The 23,512-nt window shown below is 34.8% G+C and overlaps 3 protein-coding genes across 5 annotated transcripts; 1 reads left to right on the top strand and 2 right to left on the bottom strand.

Moving 5' to 3' along the window:
• Positions 1-1,530: 1,530 nt before the first annotated feature.
• On the bottom strand, positions 1,531-22,684 carry LOC120154003 (acyl-CoA-binding domain-containing protein 4-like). Of its 2 annotated transcripts, XM_039165862.1 has the most exons (20): positions 22,678-22,684; positions 13,017-13,022; positions 7,722-7,905; positions 7,337-7,407; positions 6,757-6,820; positions 6,582-6,653; positions 6,112-6,306; positions 5,942-6,019; positions 5,574-5,684; positions 5,354-5,420; positions 5,216-5,277; positions 4,658-4,797; positions 3,892-4,018; positions 3,695-3,809; positions 3,364-3,452; positions 2,886-2,969; positions 2,625-2,813; positions 2,194-2,349; positions 2,020-2,079; positions 1,531-1,853 (listed from the first exon to the last, which is right to left on the bottom strand). In XM_039165862.1, exons 3-20 carry the CDS (start codon positions 7,884-7,886, stop codon positions 1,668-1,670), a joined length of 2,031 nt encoding a protein of 676 aa, XP_039021793.1. In that variant the 5' UTR covers positions 7,887-7,905; positions 13,017-13,022; positions 22,678-22,684; the 3' UTR covers positions 1,531-1,667. The 2 variants fall into 2 exon arrangements, with proteins under 2 accessions (XP_039021793.1, XP_039021792.1); XM_039165861.1 differs by lacking the exons at positions 13,017-13,022; positions 22,678-22,684 and having other exon boundaries at positions 7,722-7,923.
• On the bottom strand, positions 8,264-12,991 carry LOC120154002. Its single transcript, XM_039165860.1, has 3 exons — positions 12,877-12,991; positions 11,018-11,866; positions 8,264-10,835 (listed from the first exon to the last, which is right to left on the bottom strand). The coding sequence occupies exons 2-3, from the start codon at positions 11,864-11,866 to the stop codon at positions 8,742-8,744; spliced, it is 2,943 nt and encodes a 980-aa protein (XP_039021791.1). The 5' UTR covers positions 12,877-12,991; the 3' UTR covers positions 8,264-8,741.
• Positions 14,489-19,343, top strand: LOC120154004 (cullin-1-like). Of its 2 annotated transcripts, none has more exons than XM_039165863.1 (9): positions 14,489-14,561; positions 16,426-16,597; positions 16,713-16,812; positions 17,051-17,239; positions 17,351-17,398; positions 17,468-17,671; positions 17,770-17,846; positions 18,338-18,427; positions 19,051-19,343. In XM_039165863.1, the coding sequence occupies exons 2-7, from the start codon at positions 16,467-16,469 to the stop codon at positions 17,839-17,841; spliced, it is 744 nt and encodes a 247-aa protein (XP_039021794.1). In that variant the 5' UTR covers positions 14,489-14,561; positions 16,426-16,466; the 3' UTR covers positions 17,842-17,846; positions 18,338-18,427; positions 19,051-19,343. The 2 variants fall into 2 exon arrangements, with proteins under 2 accessions (XP_039021794.1, XP_039021795.1); XM_039165864.1 differs by having other exon boundaries at positions 14,513-14,561; positions 16,418-16,597.
• Positions 22,685-23,512: the final 828 nt, after the last annotated feature.

The raw sequence follows: 23,512 nt of genomic DNA, 5'->3' as shown, positions 1-23,512 counted from the left end.
GAGGTGTGTTCCCTACTTATTATTGAACTGTTTTATTGGTTTTAATATGTGGTACACCGAATTCATTGGTTATTGTTTTATGGATGCACCAATTTAATGTGACAATTTATGGAATATGGCTGCTATCTAATTTTTGTTTTGAAATGGTATATGATTACCATGTTTTTGGATTTATGGAATTTATGTCACGGTGCAATTGAATTTTTGGAATTGAATTACGATGGAATAGCTCTGATCAAGCTAACTGGGCCTAATGTGACTCTTGAGGGCCCCAAGATGTTTCATTAGGTCGGCTTTCCTTTGATGTGTGCTTAGGGTAAGCTATATGGACTTATTGACTTGGGCTTAAGGATACAAGCTTCAGAGCCTATCCTTAAGTCGGCTTTCTTTTTGCTATGTGCATAAAGTAAGCTATATGGAAAATAATTTTGGGAACTACTGATGGTGTACCAGAAAAGGGTTTAAACTATGATTTTCAAAAAGTTAAACTCTTTTACGAATTTGTGAGATTACTGGACTATGATTTGTACCTATTGTGATTTTATGGAAATGTTGGGACACACTGAGCCTAGCTCACCTTTTGAAAATGTTTTCCCCCTTTCAGATACTGTTGGGTAGATACCTTGGTTCGAGCACTTGAAGGATCAACATATCTCTTGAAGTAAATCAGATTGTAATGTTTTTATCTGGCAAGTTGACTTTATTTTGGTGACATGAACCTTATTTTAAAATATCGAATTTTATAATGATAACACTTTTGCTAATACTGCTCGGTTTATTGTGAATTTGAATTTGAAGACATGTTTTAAATTAAATTATTATTTATTTGTACTATATTTACGAGTTGGATTTTGATAGTATAAATTGTTTATAATTTCATGTTATTTATAATGTGATTTTATATTGATGAAATAACGGTTGCGAAAAATGTCTTTAATAATTATAATGTGATCCACTAAACTTAGTCGAAACGCATAGGCCAGGTCTAGGGGTTACACGAAGTGTTATTTTCTCAATCAATCTAATTTATTCTACGTAATCAAACTTTTATTCTTATTTAGAAGATTTAATAATTCATTTCATCAGACCAATTGACTTATTAATATTTTATTACTATAAATTTACTGAATATTATATTTCCAACTTTAATATGTTTGATTTAACGTTGTTGAGGTATAAAAAACTTCAAAATTTCAAATTCGATCGGTGGATTTTTGGGGTATTATGTGTGATTAATTTATATTTGGATATATTTTCATCATTTGATTCTATTTTGTAATCGTCGATTCAAATTCTAATTATTAGATTATACCACCGTTACGATTTGAATAAAACGAAACAATTTTTGTAAAAAATATATTTACAAAATTTAACCACTAAATGACTACAGAGAGAGTGATACTCTTGATTTATATATAAATCCACTGATATAAAAGAAGGATATTTCATCAACGGGAGTTCTCTTTGGATCAATCATAACAGCCGTTTGTAAATAATATAAACTAAAACTCTCATCTATGTGATAATTCATTTAGATAATTTTATTCTCGTCATTGAACGAGCCAGCGGGTTAAGTATGTAAAAGAAATTATATATATTTGACTCAAAATTTCAATTCACTGGAAATAAACCTAGAAAATCACTATTTAATTAAGCTTACCATGAATTTAGATATTGTCAGCATTTTCTGGAGGGTTACCTGCAATCCAACCCCATACACCACCGGAGCCTTGTCTCCGCTTTGCGTTCAAGGCAGCTTGTTCCGATGCGGCTTTTTGCCGTTGTAGGAGATCAAGTTCCTTTCTGAGTGTTTCCATCGACAGTAGTTTCTGCCGATGTTCTGCGATATCAACCTGTTGAATCGAGAATATTAGAAAAACGGTTACGGGCTTTTTGCCCCACAGCAAAATTTCAAAATTTACTATGCTGAAATCAGAGTTTGAATGCCCATTCAATACGGGAGAAACCCGATAAAATTACAAGATAAGCAAAAAGAATGTTCTCTTGGTTTTAATATACCTCTAATTTGAAACATCTCGACTGCTCAGCAGCAAGTTGACCACGTATAGATTGGAGCTCCTGAGATGTCAAGTTGTCAACAGGATACAGTGAGAAAAATGTCTGAGCTAACATACTACAATGTTTCGAGCTTTATAACCGAATCAGTCAAACTACCATGACCAAAGAAATTACCTTGTGCAAATCTGTGTTTTGCGTTTTGGATTCGGCAAGTTCTTGCTTTAACTGGAGAGACTGTAACTTCTCCTTACTGAGTAACGCTTCTAGTTCTTTCTTCTCTGCCTTGAGTGTTGCTATTATGCTCTCTGTAGTCTCGTCGCCTTCAATTTTCTACACATACATTTAAAACTTAGCAGAAGAAATGAATTGACAACATAATGGATAAGACAATCCAAACACCTTCAAGCTTCAGTACTTCTTAATTTTCCAATTAGAAATGTTCAAAAAGTTATTGCCAAAGTATATATAAACTAACTATTTGCTATAAATTTGCAACTCAAGACTAGATAGCGAAGGTTTTAAGGTTCTCTGCCAATGTTAGGGAGTATGCCAAATCGAACATAAGTGTGACTGAATATTGAATGCACCATCAACATAGTACACACCTGATGCCCCACGTCAACATTATCCATAACAATTTCTCGTATCTTTCCTTCGTGGCCAACTTCAAACTCAGACTCCAAATCTCTGGTAGGATTTGTTGCATTAGGGATTGCAGAAACACTATCAGGAACAGGAGTCACCATCATCTTTGATTGCAAGGTTGACTTGTGACTTGGCTTGAGAACATTAACCTGGTAGCAACACATAAAAGATCAAATAAAACCAAAATATCCAAGTCATAAAGAGGCTAAAATTTTCTCTACCTCATTGTTGTAATACCCATTATATCCTCCAAAAGATACAAGTATGTCTTCACCATTGAAGGAGCCCACAACCAGACTCAAGCCCTACAATAAATTAGATTTAAAATTTGAATCACAGCTGTGGAAGTTATGTGCTATTCGTAGATGGTGACATAGCACAGCTATAAGACCTTTTTTCTAACACATGAGCATTACATACCTATTTTATGAGTTAAGTTCAGAAACCAATGAAAGATTGTGAAGTTCATTTATGAGAAATGATAACTACAGAGGAAAGCACATCATCATATGTACAAAGTATACTTGATTATATGCATCTTTCTAACATTCCTTGTTGTTCCACATGGAGAAGTTTAATCTCCATTGAAGCATTTCTGACACAATTGAAGCAGTCTACATTTGAACAATCAAGCCAAATAGAGATTTGTCACATGCCATAGCATTTTACAGGTAATAGTATTGGCAAACTGTAAGATACCTCACTAGCAAGAGGAACACATTCTTCAACTGATGCCACAACTGACCAAGCAAGGGTTGACATGTTGAGGACAACAGTCTCCGATGCCCCTGCGAAAAAAAGGAATAGGATAAAAAATGAAGCTTAGGTAGCAATAAAAAACAGCAAACCACACCCCCTCCCAACATCCAAAAAAAAAACGATAAACAGATTCTACAAGAATTTTCCTATGTTCATATCAGATGCACGCACTCGACAGTTGTAATAATGCTAAAACTACGTATAAACCCGGAAAATCTATGTCCAAAGAACAGGAATAATCTTGTATTTGAGTTTGAAGTAAGAGATTTACCACTTCTATTGTCTCCACCGCCAACAATAAACCAGTTCTCCCCAACAGTCACACCTGCATGACCAGCCCTAGGAGTTGGTATCTCACCTTGTTGAGTGGGTCTTGACCATTCCATCTACAAATCCAAATGCATAAAAGATATAAATACTAATTCCTAAGACAAGAACATGCAAAAATACAATGTGTAGTTATCTTACAGCTTGCAAATCAAAGACATGCAAGTCACTGAAGCAAGTAGCATGTGAACTCCCACCAAAAATAAGAAGGTAACGCTCTGCATGTACAGCTGCAGCATGATCAGCTCGTGGTAATGGAGGAACCCCCCTGCATGATAATGAAGATAAAAAATTAAGAGTTTGCAAGGACCATAAATTTCAAAAGGAACTCTTCCAATCTGTATACAACGGATTGCTCAAAATAGAAGTGCAATATATCGATTATATCATGCCATCTAGTATTAGACAGGTTAGATTTCACACTAATTCAGTGGAAACTAAGCTTGAACCTACTGCTACAATATATAAATTCAAGTTATTACCTGGATTAATAATAAAAAAAAGGTTATTAACTGGAATGATGCACATTAACATTTTTTGGTAATGTAAATATTGAAGCTATTACCTGGAATGAAGTTAATATAATTATGAATTCCATTTTGATCATGAGCTAATCTAATGAACTAGAATGAATTCAAACATCAGATTCTTGGCTAGTAAGATAGGCAAACCTATCTCAAGTCAACAATAACAATGGATCAGGGCACTTGTGCTTCGCAAAATTACCCTTTTTCAAAGCTAACTCTTGAGATTTTGAAGGCATCAAATATGGTTTCGATTACAATCTCTATGTTAAAAGGCTTCAGAAGGAGTTCTAGCACATCTTTAAGTTTAACACAAGAATTCAGTTATCCAATAACATGTATGAAGGATAGTGCTGGAATAAAACTGACAAAAATAATCTTACACGGCATCAATTTTATCCCAGGTCATTGTTTCTAGGTTAAGTATATGTAGATCATTCAGGAGTGTTCGCTTTGCGTCCTGCCCACCAAATATCACTAAGGTATTTCCAACAAGAGTCACAGATTGACCTCCGCGAGAGACCTACAAGACACTCAAATTAGGGGGGGGGGAACTCGTAATATATTGGAAAAGAAAATTAAAAAATAATAATAAAAGCAGCTACCAAGCACTCACGCAATTGACCTTTTTCCTTCACAAATTTTATTTTCAGCCTTCATTCATGTATACGAATATGTTTATTAGATTTCAGGAAAACATTACCCAAGGATCAACATTACCATGCATTCAGTTTTCAGTTTCTTAAATACCATATTCAGTTAAGCAAGAAAGGTTGAACCCATCAGTGGCCATTCAGAGACATAAAAAATTTAACGCTGGTTAATTCTTAGTGAAGAGCACAACAAACCATGAACCTGCTAAAATTTCTAAATTTAGAGCTGAAACTATATGAGTTGATGGAGGGAAAGAGATGTAACTGAGAGGAAGATCAGATAAATACCGGTGCATTTCCGTAAGTATTCAACATTGACCATGTACCAGTTTGCAGATCAAATGCCTTCACTGCCATAAGAATACAGAACAACAAAATAAGACATCCTAAATTTATAAAATTCTGATTAGAGGCAGAATCAAGTACGCTGGATAGTTTCAGAAGGGTCTTTAGTATGGCCAGCAATTGAAAGAAGCTTGTTCTCCCAAGGTATCTAAAGGGAAAAAATAGAAGGAATAGAAAGAAAATTAGCATGAATACAAGAGTTTTCAGCAAACATATTTTAATAAATGTGCATTTTTTTATTTGAGAATTTTGCTTTAGAGAAATCAAGGTTAAACAAAACGAAACTGAGTTCTTTACAAACCAATGAATGACCAGCACATGGGGCTATATTTACTGGATACGATAATTCCACCGACTTAGGTTCAATCATAGCATCAATCTTTGACCAAGTCCAATTTCTCAAATCCAGAACCTGCATCAATCCTCACATTAGGGATAAAGATAATGTGGAGTCAGACTGACGCATAAGTATACAAACAAGAATTCAAGCTTATAAGAGTACAAAATTATGTTAGAATTTGCCAGCAGTGACCAAGAAAGTGACTAAAATTTCATAATATTTCACTTCAGGCCCAAGTCCATAAGTAATCTGAATTGTATAAGAATATTAAAAATATAATTCATGGCATAAAGCACTTGTATTGCATGTTTAGTAAATGATTTACTTACATGAAGGTCACCTAGATAACGTCCATTGTGGTTTCCACCATATATATACATCTTATCCTGAACAACTGCAGCTCCATGCTTAAAAAAAAGAGTAAACATTCTTTAGATGAGGAAAATTGCAAGAATAAAAAAGATCGTATTTGGCTTTTAAATGATAGACATGCCAATACCTGATAGCGAGCTTTGGGACGTTGACCACTTATTGGAGGTAAAATCCATTTATCATAGACAACAATCGAACCAAGGCCTTCTGATACAACATCTTTGTCCCGAGTTTCCACCAGACTTCCATTTTCAGCAGAAATAGTCTTGGTCTCAGAAAAAGAATTTCTGTTCTCGATGATAGGCTCAACATTCGAATTATGCTATGAACATGCAACCAAGTTAAGAAAGTAAAAGTGAGTTCAGAGAACAACCAACCTACCAAAACAACCATAGTGCAATTTGGCTTATCTCATTCAAATTTTATGTATAAAAGAACAATTATGTGGATCAACTTCTTCAAAGTTGAGAAAAAGTAATGATATAGAGTTACATATCGTTGAGATGAAAAAGTCACCCAATCAAAACTTTGAAATAACATAACACGAGAAATGACAAAATTACACAACCAAAACAGTGAAAAGAACAGCTCACTCACATTCATTTGTACATCTATAACAGGCTCCGAAACAGAGTTAGATGCCCTTGAATACCATCCTGGTTCTTCTTCCTGAACAAGAATCAAGAACAGGGAAAAATGTAGAAAAATAATTATATCAAACTAGATTGATTCATATACTGATATACATAGGAAAAATCCAGAAAAGTTCTACCTCCAATATTTTCACAAAGAGACGCATGGCTTCTGTTGGAACCATGTTTCCTAGCTGCTGCCAGCTGTATAAATAATAGAAAGCTTTGTGAGAATGAAAATTATAAAAAACGAAGAAAAAAGAAAACAGTATGGATCACAATGAATTGACATATAAAAGTAGCTCTCAAGCATCTAAATCACTGTGTTACACATGCATATATGTAAGACAGAAAATTAGACCAATCCAAATCAGATAAAATAGACTAACATAGAAGGAATTCATTATTTTCAAATAGAACAATATAAACTACGCAGAATAGTGATGCAACATCACCATGTACTGAAGCAACTAGAAAACATTCAAATAGGCACTCATATTTGACCTATGTCCATTAATATCTCCCCTAGTCAACATATTATCATTTATCATTCAAATCAGTTTTAAGAAAATAGATCAAAACACTAGCACACTATGCATAACCATATCAAACTACTCGACCATAGCCAAGGTAAACATAAACATGTATATGAAATCAACCCCAATAACAAGAAGCACAACAAAATTGAAACTACAAACGGCAGAAAATAAGCTTGCGGACCTTTTCCATTTGCTTTGTTCGAGGGGACTCCATGAACTAGGCTTTGGAACATTGCAAGGACCCACAGTAGCCTGTAAATGACACAATTACCATAACAATGCATGGAATTAGTAACGTTAAAAAATGAGCTTCTTATCTCAACCAATTAATGAACAAACACTTATTTGATTATTCGAGAGATCAAAATCCAAATTGCCTTCAACTCAGAGCGTAAAACTAGATCTACCATAATTACACTTAAAATACTCCAAAAGTGAAGATACAAATCATATACAAAAGCAAGTTAATATACGGAATCCTTGGATGAAATCAAATCGATTTAGCATTGAGAAGGCTGGATCCAACGAAAAGGGTAGACAAAGAGAAATGAGAAAGGTGAAATCACCTGCTGGTATAAGGCGTAGAGGATCAAAGCCACATCGTTGGAGAACCCGGAGCCGATGTCTTTGTTGTTGGAATCGAGAGATCCATCGAAGCCGGCGAAAGAAGCCGCCGCGTAGAATCGTTCGGGGTATGCTTGGCCAGAGTTTGCCCCCTCCATAGTTGCCATTTCCCCCTTTTTCTTTGATCTGAGATTTATATACATATAATAACATTTATGTGAAGTTTAAAAACCCGAAAAAATAACCTTTTTTTCACATTATTAAAATATACATTATCATGGTTTTAAAGGAAGCGTTTGGCTGTTGGCGCCGTAGGAAAACTATATATTAACATGGTTTGATTCGTACATTTCATCTCCTATTTTTGCTTAAAAAAGTATAAAATCGTGAATTAATTTTTCCAAAAACAAAGTTTTAAAATAATGTACCATAAAAATTATAATTTAATTCTGATTTTTAAAAAAAAAAATTCATTCATATCAAGTAGTTAAAGAATCTCACACATGACTTATCTAGTATAACTGAATTTATGACTAACTAAAGATGAACAATTCAGACAGCTTTCATAAATCCATGAGTGGAAGAACCGAACAAGGATAAAAATACCACGAAAAAGCTACATTCACAAGCTGTTAAACGAACCTTCCATTCCATGATTTAAATGGGCAGTAAAAGATACAAAAATGAACAAAAGTTTCGGGAAATCTTCCCCTACGCGCGTGCATTGAATAGGGTTTCCCTCCTCCTCGACTCTCATCCGCTGCTATTCGAAGGTCCAGAAATGGCCTCTATTGATGATAAACCAAAAGCTGATGTTTCATTTTTCTGAAGGTAGACAGAAAAATGAAGGCATATGCACCACTGCTCAGCCCTTGCTTTATCATAGATGTCGAAGGCATCCATCAGAGATGGACCAGCCAAATATCGGTCTGATGGACCGGAAAAACATCGGCAAATGGATACATCAGTTTGTCACCGATAAGAACTTCATGATGTTGCGAAACCCCAAAGATCGTAAAATATTAGTCAGCCACTTGAGGAGGTTGGCTCCTGATAACTTTAGAACAAATAAATGCACCATCTTGGTCTTTTTCTTCCTTGGCATCTGCAGTTTTAACAACAACGTCTGCAAGCTTTGATACTTTTCTACTGCGTACCCTTCGGGAAGGACTTGAAAATTGGATTGCTGGTGCTTGAACGTCTCTCACTTTTTGCGTCTTCTTTAAGTTGAAGAACCCACTCTCGAGAGCTTCCAACACTCTAGTGGTCAATGGCCTGCTTCTTTTGCTTTGCCTCCGGGGATTCACACTTTCTTGCTGCTCTTCCACGCAATCATTAGTAGTGGTTTTCAGATCAGCATAATTATTCAAAACGATGAATTGGCTGCCATCAGCTTCAGTGCTTCCTGGTCCACCTTTCCGATCATCCAGTGGAAACAGGGGAGGGTCTGAACTTATTGATGACGGGAACGGAAGCTTCTCATTATGCCCTTGAGAAGTCTCTGTGGATTCTGGATTGCCTTCAGCAGAAGAATTAAGAAACAATACTTTCTCTTGAAAATGACTCGCATGGAGGACATCATTGTTGCCTTCTTGAGAATTTAGGGCATGACATACCCCCATTTGTTCATTGATGCCAGCAGAAGACTTCTCGAAAACATGTCTTTCCTCGGTCTTAGTACTAGCATTTAATCTCTGTCTCTTCATGGGAGAAATTAGATCAATTGGTGTGCTAGAGATATTCTCCACAAGATCACTTCCTTCCGACTTAGCACAAGCAAGTAATGTTTTTTGTTTCATTGGAGAAGCTAAATTAATAGACAGAGCAGCTAAATTCTCGGTCAGGCAGCTTGCCACTTTGTTAATACTCGTTAGTTTCTTTCGTTCTTCAGGAGTCAAACTAACAGAAGGACTCGATTTAGATCTTCGACTGAAATGGTGTTTTATTATCCTCTTTGACCTAGCATCTTCTGATGTGTCGGTCTTCTTGTCTTGGTGAGTCGCCAAATTCTGGTCTACAGTACATGAGTTCCTCGGATCTTGATTTGAAATGTCCTTTTCATCTTTACCTTCACTTTTCGTAACATTATCAGCAGCAATTGACTCACCACTAGGTTTTGCATCAGTGGCAACTGAACAACGACTTGATAGTCTGTCTGCAATTTTGGAAGAAATTTCAAACTTAACCGGTAAACATCTGAGTTCTCTTACGTGGGATGATTTTCCTCCGTGTAGCAAACTGGTATCCACAACGGTAAATTTCATGTGGTGTTCAGTAGAGCTAGCCATTATACCCTCACATTGGTGAGCCTCTGTAACACACTTATCACCTTTTGACAGCATATGATTAGCATTTACCAGCTCTAAATCTCGAGCATTCTTGTTAATTGGTTTCGAAGTAAACATCAATTCAATTGGTGAATATCTCAGTTCTCTCATCTTGGATGCTTTTCCTCCATGGATCAAACTGGAATCAACGACTGTGAACTTCATATGGTTAGAATTGTAAATGGAGACTCGGGGCTTGAGATAACAAGGCTTATGATAGGCAGGATCATCTTTATCCAATGACTCCCCAGGAATCCCTGCATTTTCTTCATTGCAACTCTTCATACAATCTCCTTCAGAATCAAGCTCGATAAGTGTTGGTTCAGATGCAACTTTGCTCAAAACATCACTAACAGAATCAAAGTAGTGATTTCCTTTAACAAGTTTCCTTCTCGAGAACTTCTTCACTCCCGGCATAAGGAAAACTAGATAATGTTTGGAACCAGCAGAGCATCGATTCTTAGGCTGCTCAGAGTGCCACCCTCGTGCAAGCAAACGTGGCCAAACAGCTTCCCAAAAAATATCATTGCAACGACCTTTGCTCAATCGAAAGCCCCCAGTTAAAAATCTGATGATGTCACTAGATGTAAGAAATGAGCAAGCCTTCCCAAATGGTATTTCAGGGGAAACTTGAGTTGCCTTCAGAGGCTCTATGGCCAGGCCTGTAAGATCTGTCTTCCCCTTCCCGATACCTACAGCTTCTACAAGAGCAGATAATCCAACACTAGTCTTCAAATGGCAGACATAATTTTCAAGCGAAGTTTTCCCATCCAAAAATGACTTAGATACCTGCCACAGTAAACGATTAGCCCGAGAATCTTATATTCCTAGTCGAACATATTGAAAAACTAACATATAAAACCAATGTCCAACATCAATAAACAGCAAAACAAGTTATAAGTGTAAGATTATTTTGTAATTCCCTTGTGAGCTTCTTTCTAAATGAAATCTGAGTGATAAACAAGGTTTACCTCCTGCAAATTATTTTGTAATTCATCTGGGACATGGGCAAGTAAACGAGATAACAATTCCTGTTGCCTCCAGCCAGTAAAGATTTTCCGCCCATATACAATTTTTTGGCGACTTCTCTTTTGGCTATCTGACCATCTGTAATATCCATCAGACCTATAAAATGCCCCATAATAAAATGACAATATATCCCCCATGTCCTTGTTCTCGATGAATGGCTTTATCTGCCCAAAATTCTTCCCGAATATATATAAAGCAAGAAGAAAACCATCCACTTCTGCATTGGTCCAGGAATCACCTACCACACCAGGAACTAGATGAGAGTTTTTAACTTCAAACGGTCGAAATAGGCTGGTTTTGTTCGACATTCCACACTCAAGGTTGTCTGCATTCGATTCCTTTTCGTTTACCAACCTAGCATCAGAGACATAAAGAGTTGGATCGGAATTTCTCTTCCTTTTGGAACTCTGTCCCTTTATGCACTTCAGAAATTTGACAGACTCATCCACCTTAGTTCCATCATTGGGCTTACATGAACCTCCTTTGCCTTCCTCCTCGTAATCGATATCTTCTTCGTCATGTGTCCACGTGACAGGAAGAGGTAAGCCTAATAGAAAGGAATGAGCAAGACAAGGAATGCCATCTGAGTCAAAAGGGTCCATCAAAAGCGAAAGATGCTCAGTTCCTTTTACCATTGGAGGAATTTCCACCTGGTATTTGTTGCCAACTCTCGGACTCAATTGTGGATCACCGAATATATCACTTAAATCAGGAGAATCTAGGGGAAGCAACAGCTCAGGAGGTGTTTCTTCAATGAGGATGCAGTTAGGATCCAACATAACATTTTCCATCTGCGGAAAGAATACTGGTAAGAAATTTAAAACATTAGAGTCGAACGTGGATACTTAGATCAGTACTCGGGTTTCATATGAAAGAATGACTGTCTAAGAAAGTGAAATAAATCGAAGCATTGAAGGATGGTTCTTCAAAAGTGCCAAGAGACACAATATTTGAGAAATAGTTCAAACAAAGGGATGCATAGTTGATGAATCGTTTTGTTCTCCGCCAAATGAAGAAAACGGAGATTACTAGGGATTCAAGCAGATTAAAGATTCAATCTTTAACCAGAAGAAAGAGAAACAACTAATCAAAACCCCATTAATGCTCCCTCCATTCGTATATCTCAACACGAACACGTATTAACCAGACACAAACAAAATGCAGATATAGGAAACATAAGCAGAAACCTAAAGAAACCCACTTTAGAGAAACACATAAAAAGTGTTGAAAACATCAAGACACTGCAGCTTACAACAGGATCACCATCCCCAGATCTTTTTTGCACATACAATTCACCATTCAAAGCTAATCTAAACAACATTTGAGAGTTGAAATCCGAAACAGGAAACCATCCAAAACAAGAAGTCGTGCAAAAGAAAACATTTGACATAGGGGAAAAGGGGAAAACACAATAAAAAACGATAACATCGAGAGTAAATACAAGTAACCCAACAATCATAAGCAAATTTCCGATATAATCCTATAGGAAGAAAATAACAAGAACAAAGCAAAAAAAAAAAAGAGAACCGAAATTTAAATGATACACTTAATCTTCCCCTGGGAAAGAACAAAAAGCTTTGAAACGTGAAAGAAGGAACCTGGGCAAATGGGTAGCTATGTTTTGCATTGATTCATAGCTATTTTGAATCAAAACATTTATGTATACCGAAAAATAAAACGAACATAAACAGGAAAAACTACACAAAAGAAACAAGCGGTTGGTCTATGAGTTTTGAAACTAATATCTCCCATAAAATAAATTAAAAATATGTGAAGGAGATTGAAGAGTTTAAGACAATACCTGGGTTGAAGAGGTATTAAGGCTTTGTTTTGTTTCACATGCAGTGGTGAAAAAGAAGAAATCCAAGTGTATTTGTATGTATAGTGTGTGTTGGTGGTATATAAAGCGAGAGAGAGGGTGGAGGAGTTAAAAGAAAAGTATTCTTTGTGCTTACAAAAGCTTTTACTATAAGTTAAATTAATTAAATAAATTGTGTTTTAAGAAAAATAAATAAATAATGTATTATATTTTAGGGTTTTTATAATAAAAGTGGGTTAATCAGGTTATTTTATAAGCCATGGTGATTATTCTAGCTAGCATTTCAAAGGATTGAGATTTAGGAATTTGAATTTGTATGTTCGAATTCTACCGCCTTCACTCTCGGTGAGCAATATATAAATTTCTATGTAAATTTCAATTGACTGATCTTGCTCTAAGAGAGCTACCACTGACTTAAATATTTTTGTACCAAAAATAATAATAATGTTTATTCTAAGGCTTTATAAAAATAATGTTAATGAAAAACTAAATTTGTTAAAAGTATTTTATTCAACGTAAATCCCAATAGAGCTAACTGGATTACAAATTTTTCCTTTATTCAATATATTTCATATGAATTATTTCATCATTATATATGTTCTATGAGTTGAACCAACTGTATCATAGAGATAAAGTAAGTTTTAATCCCTGGATTCAAAATTTTTTTTAATTGGTCCTTGATTTTTTTCTATGTTAATCTTTAAATTTATCAATTCTCACTTTAATCATTTTTTATAATGTGACCGTATGAGATTATGCCACATAATTGAAAGATCAAAATTTAAATCCAAGAATTAATATGGATTAAAAATTATTCAAAAATCAAATTAACAAAAAATATCAATTTTAAAAATTAAATATCACTTTATCCCTAAATTATATAATGTCTAAGTTTATTGGTTTAATATCAACCCTAATGAATTAAATATATTAATATTATGAAAAATTCTTTCAATTAGAAGGTGATATGTATTACATGATGATATGTGTCACAATTTGATTAAAACATTAAATTTATTAAATTAAAATAAATTAGGACTAAATTGATAAAATCTATAAATGATGATAATCAAATGTTTAATTTCAAAGCGATCACATTGACTAAATTTTTAGTTTAATGGTCTAAATAAAATCCATCCCATAGTTAAGTGACTAATCATCTAGCTTACCCATTTTATAACTGAAACTGTAACCGAATTGTTTTTTTTTAATTTTAATAATAATAAATATGTGACATCTATTTTCATAATTCGTTTTAATTAATTTAATAAATTGTTTTAAAATATAAGATTAGCTATAGATATATTAATATTAATTTTTTATTAAACTATTTATGAATTATTTTAAATATTAATTCAATAAAAAATTTAAAATATTTTTAAAACAATAATAAATAATATTATAAAATAAAAATACTTTTATATAATCTTCAAATAAAAATAAAAAATTCAAGATTGATGCATAAATAGTAAAAGTTTACACAATTTGTTTATTTATATATATATACACTTGAAGTGTTTTATTCTGATATGACAGTATTAGTATAAAATATAAAATATAATAATTATAATTACTAGTTTTACTAAAGAAAACCATTTGTGTGAGAAAAAGCTGGCATTTTCCTTTGTACCAGCAAAATGTCTCTCGACAAAAACTGAAAAATTCAGGTAATTTTTTATGAATCATTTTCTAGTGATCTTTTCACGTCTTAATTGTTCGATGCTTGAAATTAAATAAGGGTTTTTGCTGGGTTTTTTCACCTTTTTTTGCTTATTTATAGAAGAGCATAGTGTATTTTCCATATTTCCATTTTAAGATTCCACACCTCTGTCCATGTATTTTGACGTGAATCTTTTTTATGTTGCTTAATTTTTTAAATGTTAGAGTTTTTGGGGGTATTTCCAGTTTTTTGTTAGTATAAGAGGTTGGTGAAGATATTTTGTAATTATATTCATTCATTATTTGTTTTTTTCCCTTGACTTATTGTTGGTATTTTTTAGACGGTTACTTTGCTGTTCACAAATTAAGTGTTTTATAAGATGTGGGAAGTGAAATCTTTTTGATCGAAATCGTATGCCTTGAATTTATGGGCTATTCATTCTTTTGTTCTTGTGGTTGCTCAAAAGTTCAGAAGAGCATAGTGTATTTTCTATATTGCTTTTCAAGAATTGAACTCTTTAATTCTTGAATCCTTGACATAAATCTTTTGTGTTTCTTGCTTGAACTTTTTTATTGTGATTTTTTTTGTTCTTTGGAAGTGATGGAATTTTGATCTTATGCTATGAAATTTATGGGTTGATTCACTTGTTTGTTATTATGTGATTCCTCAGAACTTTTTTTCTCTATAGTTACGACTTTAGCTAAAATAGTGGAAAAGGAAAGAAATTCAGTTTACATTTTCAAGCTTTTGGGTTGTTCTGGTATTTTCAGACGTCAGTAACCACATCTAAAGTTGATTGACATTTATTTTTCTTGTAAATAAGATTTGCATTATTGAGATTCATGTGTTACCTTTTGTTGTTGCGTATGTTATTGTTTCAATGAATACAAAGTAAGAAGTAGGATCCGTGTTCATTGATTTTCTTTTTTTTTTTTATAGAAGTTGGAGGTCTCATTAAAAACTCTCTTCGTATTCGTTCACATACTAAAGGTATGTTAACGAACATCGGAAGGAAGAAAAGAGTACCTCAAATTTTATTGATAAAATGCCCGATACAAAAGACACCACGGAATATCCTCTCATGGTGATGTACACCATTACAACAAACACCTTAACCTCATATGACCTCATCCAAAGCCACAGTCTAATCGCCTTACTTCTAATTACACCACCAGCAGTAGGAATAAAACAGCGCAACAGAACATAATACAAATTAAAAGCAACACCTACAACCATATAGACTAAAACAACCACAATTGAAGAGACAAGATCTAACGAGACTCGTCTTCTTCAGGAGCCCAAGAGTTTGGTTTGAATGAAGGTTCTATCTCATGCATCGGGACCTTGAAGAAGTTGTCACCAACCTTCAATTCCACCATCGCATCAATTCTCGCATCAGCCTTTGTGAGGACTTGAATTTTTGCCCGATCAAAGGATGATGGAGATTGACAACTTTCGTTGATAGCTAGTAATAAACCCCACTTATCAGCAATGTTCTTGAAAGTATCTCAATTCCATGCGTGAAAAGGAACACCCTCGCAAACTAACTATACTCGACGACACTCCATTACCAAACTATTTGACCAAGCTTCGACTATGGAGAACAACTTTGCGAGAATCTTTGATTTATCGTTCTTCACGCTTCTCAATGAAGCATTGTCTTCGAAAATCATTAAAATCGCATTACCAACAGCTCTCATTAAGGTGAAGCCAGTGAGGCCCTTCGCTTGCATTTGTCTGGCGAGATGACCAATTATCATGTTCATTGATTTTCAATATTGGTTGCTTGCGTAATTGCGAATTATACAAAATTTGTTGAAACTTCCACTTCCTTTGCTATCGGTTTGTGTAATTTGGCATTGGTTGTGCAGATATTTGTGAAGTTAAGAGTTAAGGCGCAAAGAACGAAAACATGATTCTGAAGTACATACCACTAGATGAAGGGATGACGATAATGGATGAGGAAATCGAGAAGGCAAAGAAGATTCTTAAAGGGAACCCCAAAACAAAGTTCTCTGGAGAAGAATACCAGAGGTTCTATGAGTATCCTTTGTTTTATATAGGGATTTACTTCAGTTAAATTAGCCTTCTTCAATATCATCCTTCACAACTTAGGATAGTGTTCAGACAAAATTGCCATCCTTGACAATTTCTGTAGATGTGTTTATTTCATGTGCACTTACCATAGCACTATCGAGAAAACAATGCAGCTTTACGAGAAATTCCGAAACAGCTTGGAAGAGAGCATCTTTTCAATGGTGATACAGTTATTTCAACTTCTTGTATTATGTTGTTTTTTCTTTAGTTTGTTTAGTTGCATTCTGAAGTCAATTGTATTAGCTTTCTCTGGGCTTGCTTTTGTAATGCTTGTATTCCCCAATACATTCTTCTTTCTAAACAGTTAGGGAAGGTGTAGAACTGCTATATCAATGTAACGGAACTGTTGACAGATGTTGCATTGAGTGTGTATTTATGCCCTTTCTGTTTTGCTCCCAGGTACTGCCAAATTTAATCAATAAACAAGGTGAAAATTTGTTGAGAGAATTCGTAGTCATGTGGTCTAATTATAAGCTGATGGCAAGATGGTTATGTAGATTCTTTGAATACCTTGATCGCTTCTTTATCCCTCAACATATTGAGCTCGAGTCACTAAATGACATCTCTTTTAGTTGTTTCAGGGAAATAGTAGGTAACAATGTTTATTCTTGAGACGCTTTGAGCTGAATTATAGGTACTTTCTTGATGAATTTTTTTTGGAGTACTTATATATATATTTTGGGTCTATATAAATCTCAGGTCTTCAAGAAGTTATACAGTAGATTCATTGAGGCCACATTAACTTTGGTAATTTCCGTGTGCTTGCATACACAAAATCTTAGTTTGGAATTTGGTTCAGTTCATCTTTACATGCAGATCAATCAGGAGCGAGAGGGATTACAGATCAACTGTTTCTTGCTGAAGAATGTCTTGGATATCTTTGTGGAAATTAGTGACGACAGAGGGGTTAACTATTATGAAGATTTTGAGCAGCTCTTTCTTACAGAAATCTCTGGTTACTATTCTCGAGTGGCATCAGAGTGGCTTTTGCATGACTCATCGGCTGAATATGTTCAGAAGGTGTTTCCCCCCCCACCCCCAATTAAGTGCCTTTTTCTTATATTCATTTAAATGCCACTTACAATATTAACCATTGCATGGTCTCTTAAAGTTTCTAGGTTTTCTGGTGCTTGAATAGGGAGAAGCAAAGAGCTCATCAGTACTACATCCTGACACAGAAGCTAAGATAGTGCAGGTATAGTCAATGACTCTAAACTAAAGAATTCTGTTTTCTGCTTTTGATTTGTTGAATGTTTATATCTGGTTGTGCTCCCAATAAAATAATGATTGATTAATGTAAGGCAGTTGCACTGGAGCTTATGGCTGTGTTCTTGGTATCAAAATGAACTGCATGCTTGAGCTTGTTTAACAATGGTATCAACACAAAGCCATTCTCTGTCTTCTGAGTTTCAATCTTTAGTAATTTGGAATGCACCCATTCTCCTTTTCGGTAATCTTATTATTGTGTTTTTTACTTGTCATGGAAGTTGGTAAGTATTTATGACAACTGAAATTATTTGAAAATTACTTGATTAAGTTGGGGCTATCTGTTTCATAACTGGTCTTCATAAGCTAGATCTGTTATTTTGAAATTCAATTTCACAGATAATAGATTCTGTCACTTATATATAGCATTAGATATATTCCAAGAAACATCAATAATTCTATCTTCTACGGTTTCTGCAGGTTGTCAGATATCATTTGCTGGATCAGATTGCCAATAAACTGATGGAGAAAAAGCAAGCTGAGAATTCTGGCCTAATGACGGATTATCAGGTGTCAATAAATCTCCGAAATGAGTAAATTTATCAGTGTTGCATATGTCTGTCCTATTATAGTGGTATTATAATGCATGTAGGTGTGCATATTTGCTCCAAACCTGATAGTGATCTTTGGCAAGGTAATCTCCAGATCATATGGTGGGCTTGGAACTGGAAGTTTTAGGTCCTTGAGGGTATAATCATATGATTTTATGAAGTTTATGTGTTCTTGTCTTTGACCTGCTTTTGATTGCAATATTGCTTGGTTTCAAGGAGATCCAAGCCAATCGGATGACTTAAAGTCCGATGATGCATGTTTACATTTAGTTTGCAAGATTGCTACATTCCGTTTTTACTCTGTTGGTGGTGCTGTCCATGGAATTCATTCTCACTGCACCAATGTGGTGGTGCCCTATTAAAGGCCAAAATACCGGTGGTACTTCAGGGACCAATGTGGTTCTGGCCCCAAACAAGGCTCAGGTGTGGTGAGAACTGAATTATCACCAGACTGAATATGCCATGAACTTGGACATTGCTTTGCTGAATTATCATCAAGTCAGAGAACCACGGACCCTCTGGTTGCCTGATTTTCTGCACCGATGATTCTTCTGATTCATGGCATATATGGATTTCTTGCAGGAAATATTGTTGAAATGTGCTGGCATGTCCCTTCAAGAGGGAATTTCATCAACATCACCCGAAGAATGGCTCTCGAAGCTAATGGCAAGCTCAGCACGTATATGTTAAATCCGCATTGGAAGAATTATTAACAGATGTTTGTACAAAACTTTGGAAAAATATAGTGTTACTGATAGTCGACCTATGCTTCAACTTCTTTTTCTTTTCTGTTTTCCAAAAAGCAAAATTAAGCTTCTGCTGTTCATTAGTCAATTGGTTGAATGAAATTGAGATGTTTGTATTATGTTTTCACCGACTACAGATTCTTCCGGAAAACATTCAATGCTCTCTGCTGCTTCACTCTTTTAGGGTTTTTTTTGGGGGTGTAAACCAGAAACCAATGTAGACCCTTTTTAATCATAATCTATGTGTGCATTGATGAGAATGTTAAGTCAAGTTGTTGGTCGTCTCATTAATTCACAGAGGGGCAAGGTTTTTCCGAACTAGTCTAGGTTTTTTCCAATTTGGCGCTTAAACTAGTACTCATAGTATAATCATTAAGAGGAGATAAACTGGTGTTGTAAAATTTCTGGTAAATCGAGAAGGGACTAATTTCCCGGAGTTCAAAATTGACAAAAAGAAAGTATTTAAATAAATTAAAAAAAGAGAAGGGACTAATTTGCTCAGCTTCAAAATTGATAGACCTAAAATGTAATCAAAACCAAGAAAAGTTGCGGGCCAAGGCACCTCCTAGTTTGGGTTTTTTTGGCCCAATACGACACTCGTCATAATTATTTGGCCCAACAAGACACCTCATAAATTAATTTGGGATCTACGACATTTTCTACAATACAGGAGAACTCATCACCTCGAGGAGACGAGTTCTATTATTTTTTCCCCCAGATTATTATGTGAATTTTATTTTTAGAAAAAAAAATACAGTGCATAGGAACTCCTCATCTTGAGGTGACGAGTTATGTTTAGGTTCCCCCAAAATTGTTAGATTATGTTGAGAATTACAACAAAGTATGAACATTAGATTAGACCTTAGAAATTCACATTAAAAAGAAAAAAAACAACAAACTTAATACATTAATATAATGACGTAAATAACACTAACCTTACGAACACCATAAACATTAAATAAAATCATTAACATAGGAGTAATGATTAAGAAGTTTTCATCTTCGTAATCAGTAGACTCGTCAGAAGTAATATTAAGTTCTTCGATTCTCCATTGTTTTTGCTATTGTCGTTTACGTACAAATTGGAACCATGCTTCTGGGTCTCCATCATCCATGTTTGTTTCTTGGTTATTTGTCTGAGTTGGTGAGATATTCGAGCTGGAAGCAACATCCTCAATAGTATGAGCAAGGTCGAGATCATCGAACTCTACAAATAAATCGACATTAGATAACGAGTGATAGAAATATGTCTCAATAATGCCAGTAAGGTCTACATCATTGCTTAGATGAAACCTCGTGCATGATACTGGAAATTTATAATATAAGGAAAATACTTTTCTACTGCTTCCAAGTAGAACTCTTGTTTCTATACTGAATTTCAGCTCGTGTAGTTGAATTTTTTTGGGAAATACATGGTTTTAGATTTGCAATCGTAAAAAACAGTTGCACAAATAGTTTACATGTTTGAAAAAAAACTTAAGCTTTGAAAGTGAAAGATTGACGGTTTTTCCTTCAATATTAAAGTAAAATGGCTTTCAACTCACACATATAAATAATTGTTAAAGATGATTAAATGAGCACTGAAAAATTGGTGAAATGAGTCATTATTGTTGCAATAAATGACATTTGAAAAGTAGCTAAAACAGTGCATTAATTGAGCACTAGAAAGTAGATGAAACAGTGAATAATTTGGCCTGGTTGAAATACACGTTTTTATGATTTGAAGTGATAATTCAACAATGAAATGTTTTCTTATTTGAGTTTGTATTTCACTGAACAATAGCTGGAAGGGTGCATTATTTTGCCTGAGTTAAAAACATATCGTTTTTATGATTTGAAGTGATAATTCAACATTGAAATGTTTTCTGATTTGAGTTCGTATTTCACTGAACAATAGCTGGAAGGGTGCATTATTTTGTTTGAGTTAAAAACACATTTTCTGATTTGAGTTGATATATCACTGAAAAGTTGATGAAGATGATAATGCACCACTATTTCACCCATTTTTTAAAAAAGTTTCTTGAATTCTACAATAAATGACCAACAAAATAAGCCAACAATTGCATTATTGTTGTAATAAATGACCTCTGAAAAGTAGCTGAAATAGTGCATTAATTGAGCACTGGAAAATAGTTGAAACAATGAATAATTTGGCCTGGTTGAAATACATGTTTTTATGATTTGAAGTGATAATTCAACACTGAAATGTTTTCTAATTTGAGTTCGTATTTCACTAAACAATAGCTGGAAGGGTGCATTATTTTGACTGGATTAAAAACACTTTTTTTATTTGAGTTGACATATCATTGAAAAGTTGCTAAAGATGATAATGCACCACTATTTAACCCATTTTTTGAAAAGTTGATTGAATTCTGCAGTAAATGACCAACAAAATAAGTCAACAATTGCATTATTACTGCAATAAATGACCTCTAAAAAGTAGTTGACAAAGTGCATTAATTGAGCACTAGAAAGTAGCTAAAACAGTGCCCACTGAGATGACATTTCACTGGCCAAGCAATGAATTGTAGTTAAGGATGGGTAATATTTGTTTTAAATTGGCTCACTTCAAATGAATCTTCACAAGACTTGTTATTTTTACAATTGCATTGAACAAGAAAAAACCAATCTCTCTTTGAAGCTATGACAAACCAGTTTTTCACAGTCGTTCACTCAAATGGCCAAGTTGTTGAAACTGAAGATGGTGTTCAGTTCATGCCATAGAATCCCATGAACATGATGTTCCCTGTGGATGTATCTCATGGGCAAATGAAGATGAAAATTGAAAAAAAATTAGAGCTTCTATTTTAAGTTTAAGATATCGACACATCATTTCAGAGACTTCGCTCAAATATGAAGCAATCCTGGTTGATGATGATGATGATGTATCTGTTATGGTTGGCCTTCATAAATCTTTCAATAATCAAATAATTGAGATTATTGTCCGAACTACAGATGTTTCTACTTCCTCAACTGTTGCACCAGTGACTGCAAAAGCTAGACCGTCAAAAGATGTAGATAACCTCGTCGGGTGATTCAGTGAAATCCTTGCTAATTTTAACGAAAATGATGAAACTTATGTTCCACTTATGATGGAAGATGACACACCAATAATCTATGAATATGATATCGTCGAGGCTGCTTCAGAGGGACAAGCCTTTGATATAGATGGTGGTATCTGGGAGGCAACAATTTCTCATGGCCAAACAATGCAGAATACTTCGCCAGTTTGGGCACATCCACCAACATCCATGCAACCAGAAAGTTTGCAACCCCAGATGCCTTAATATCATAATGTAGTTGCAATGTATGAGATAAACTATGATGCCATGAGGAATCCTAAGGTTCCTGATATGCCAATATATATGCAGCCCGCTAGGAGAACTCGAATGAAGGATAATCGGAGTTTGGAATTAGGTCACAGTTTGGGAGTAAGAAGGATGCACAACTAGCTGTGAAGGAGTTTTGTATCAAAGCTCATATGGAATTCACTGTTGTGGAGTCTGACCATAAGGCATATTTTGTCAGATGTATTAACAACAACGTCGACTATAAGTGGAGAATGCATGTCTCATACCTACAGCAAAAGATGTTGTGGGAAGTCACAAGGTTCCACAACCAACACAGTTACACGTTCAGCTCCTTGACACAAGACTATAAACACTTAGACTCCAATGTCATATGTGCATACATGAAGCTACTGATGGAGAAAAATCCAAGGATCCATGTATCAATGATTGTGGCATCAATACATGATACATTTGGTTATATTCCATCTTATTACAAGTCCTGGATGGCCAAACACAAAACTATGACACTACTGTACGGTGATTATGGTCAATTGTACAATGAGCTGCCACATCAGTTGCACGCAATGAAATATTTCATCCCAAGAACCATTGTTCGCTCCTACATTTATCCTACAACCACATTTGATAGACAAGTTATCCCTGGGAAGAGAGTTTTTTTAGGCTTGTTCTGGGCTTTCAAGTCACAAATTAAAGGCTTTCGTTAATGCAAACAGATGGTTCAAGTGGGTAGTACTTTTTTATACAACTTCTACAAATATGTTCCTATGATAGCTGTTGCACAAGATGGCGACAAAAATGTCTTTCCATTGCCTTCGCCATTGTTAAAATAGAGTCCGAGGAAATGTGAAATTTCTTTTTGTCAAATTTGCGCTCCCATGTTGTCACCCAAGATAGGGTTTATATGATCTTAGATTGTTCACATAGGTTGTTAGCCATAATTGGCAGACCGAGAAATAGGTGGTCACATCCGCATACATTTCATGCGTA

Source organism: Hibiscus syriacus, unplaced genomic scaffold, assembly GCF_006381635.1.
Source record: "Hibiscus syriacus cultivar Baekdansim isolate YM2019G1 unplaced genomic scaffold, ASM638163v2 tig00111105_pilon, whole genome shotgun sequence".
Taxonomy (NCBI): domain Eukaryota; kingdom Viridiplantae; phylum Streptophyta; class Magnoliopsida; order Malvales; family Malvaceae; genus Hibiscus; species Hibiscus syriacus.
Note: the sequence above shows the minus strand (reverse complement) of the source record. Positions and strands in the feature narration are given on the sequence as shown.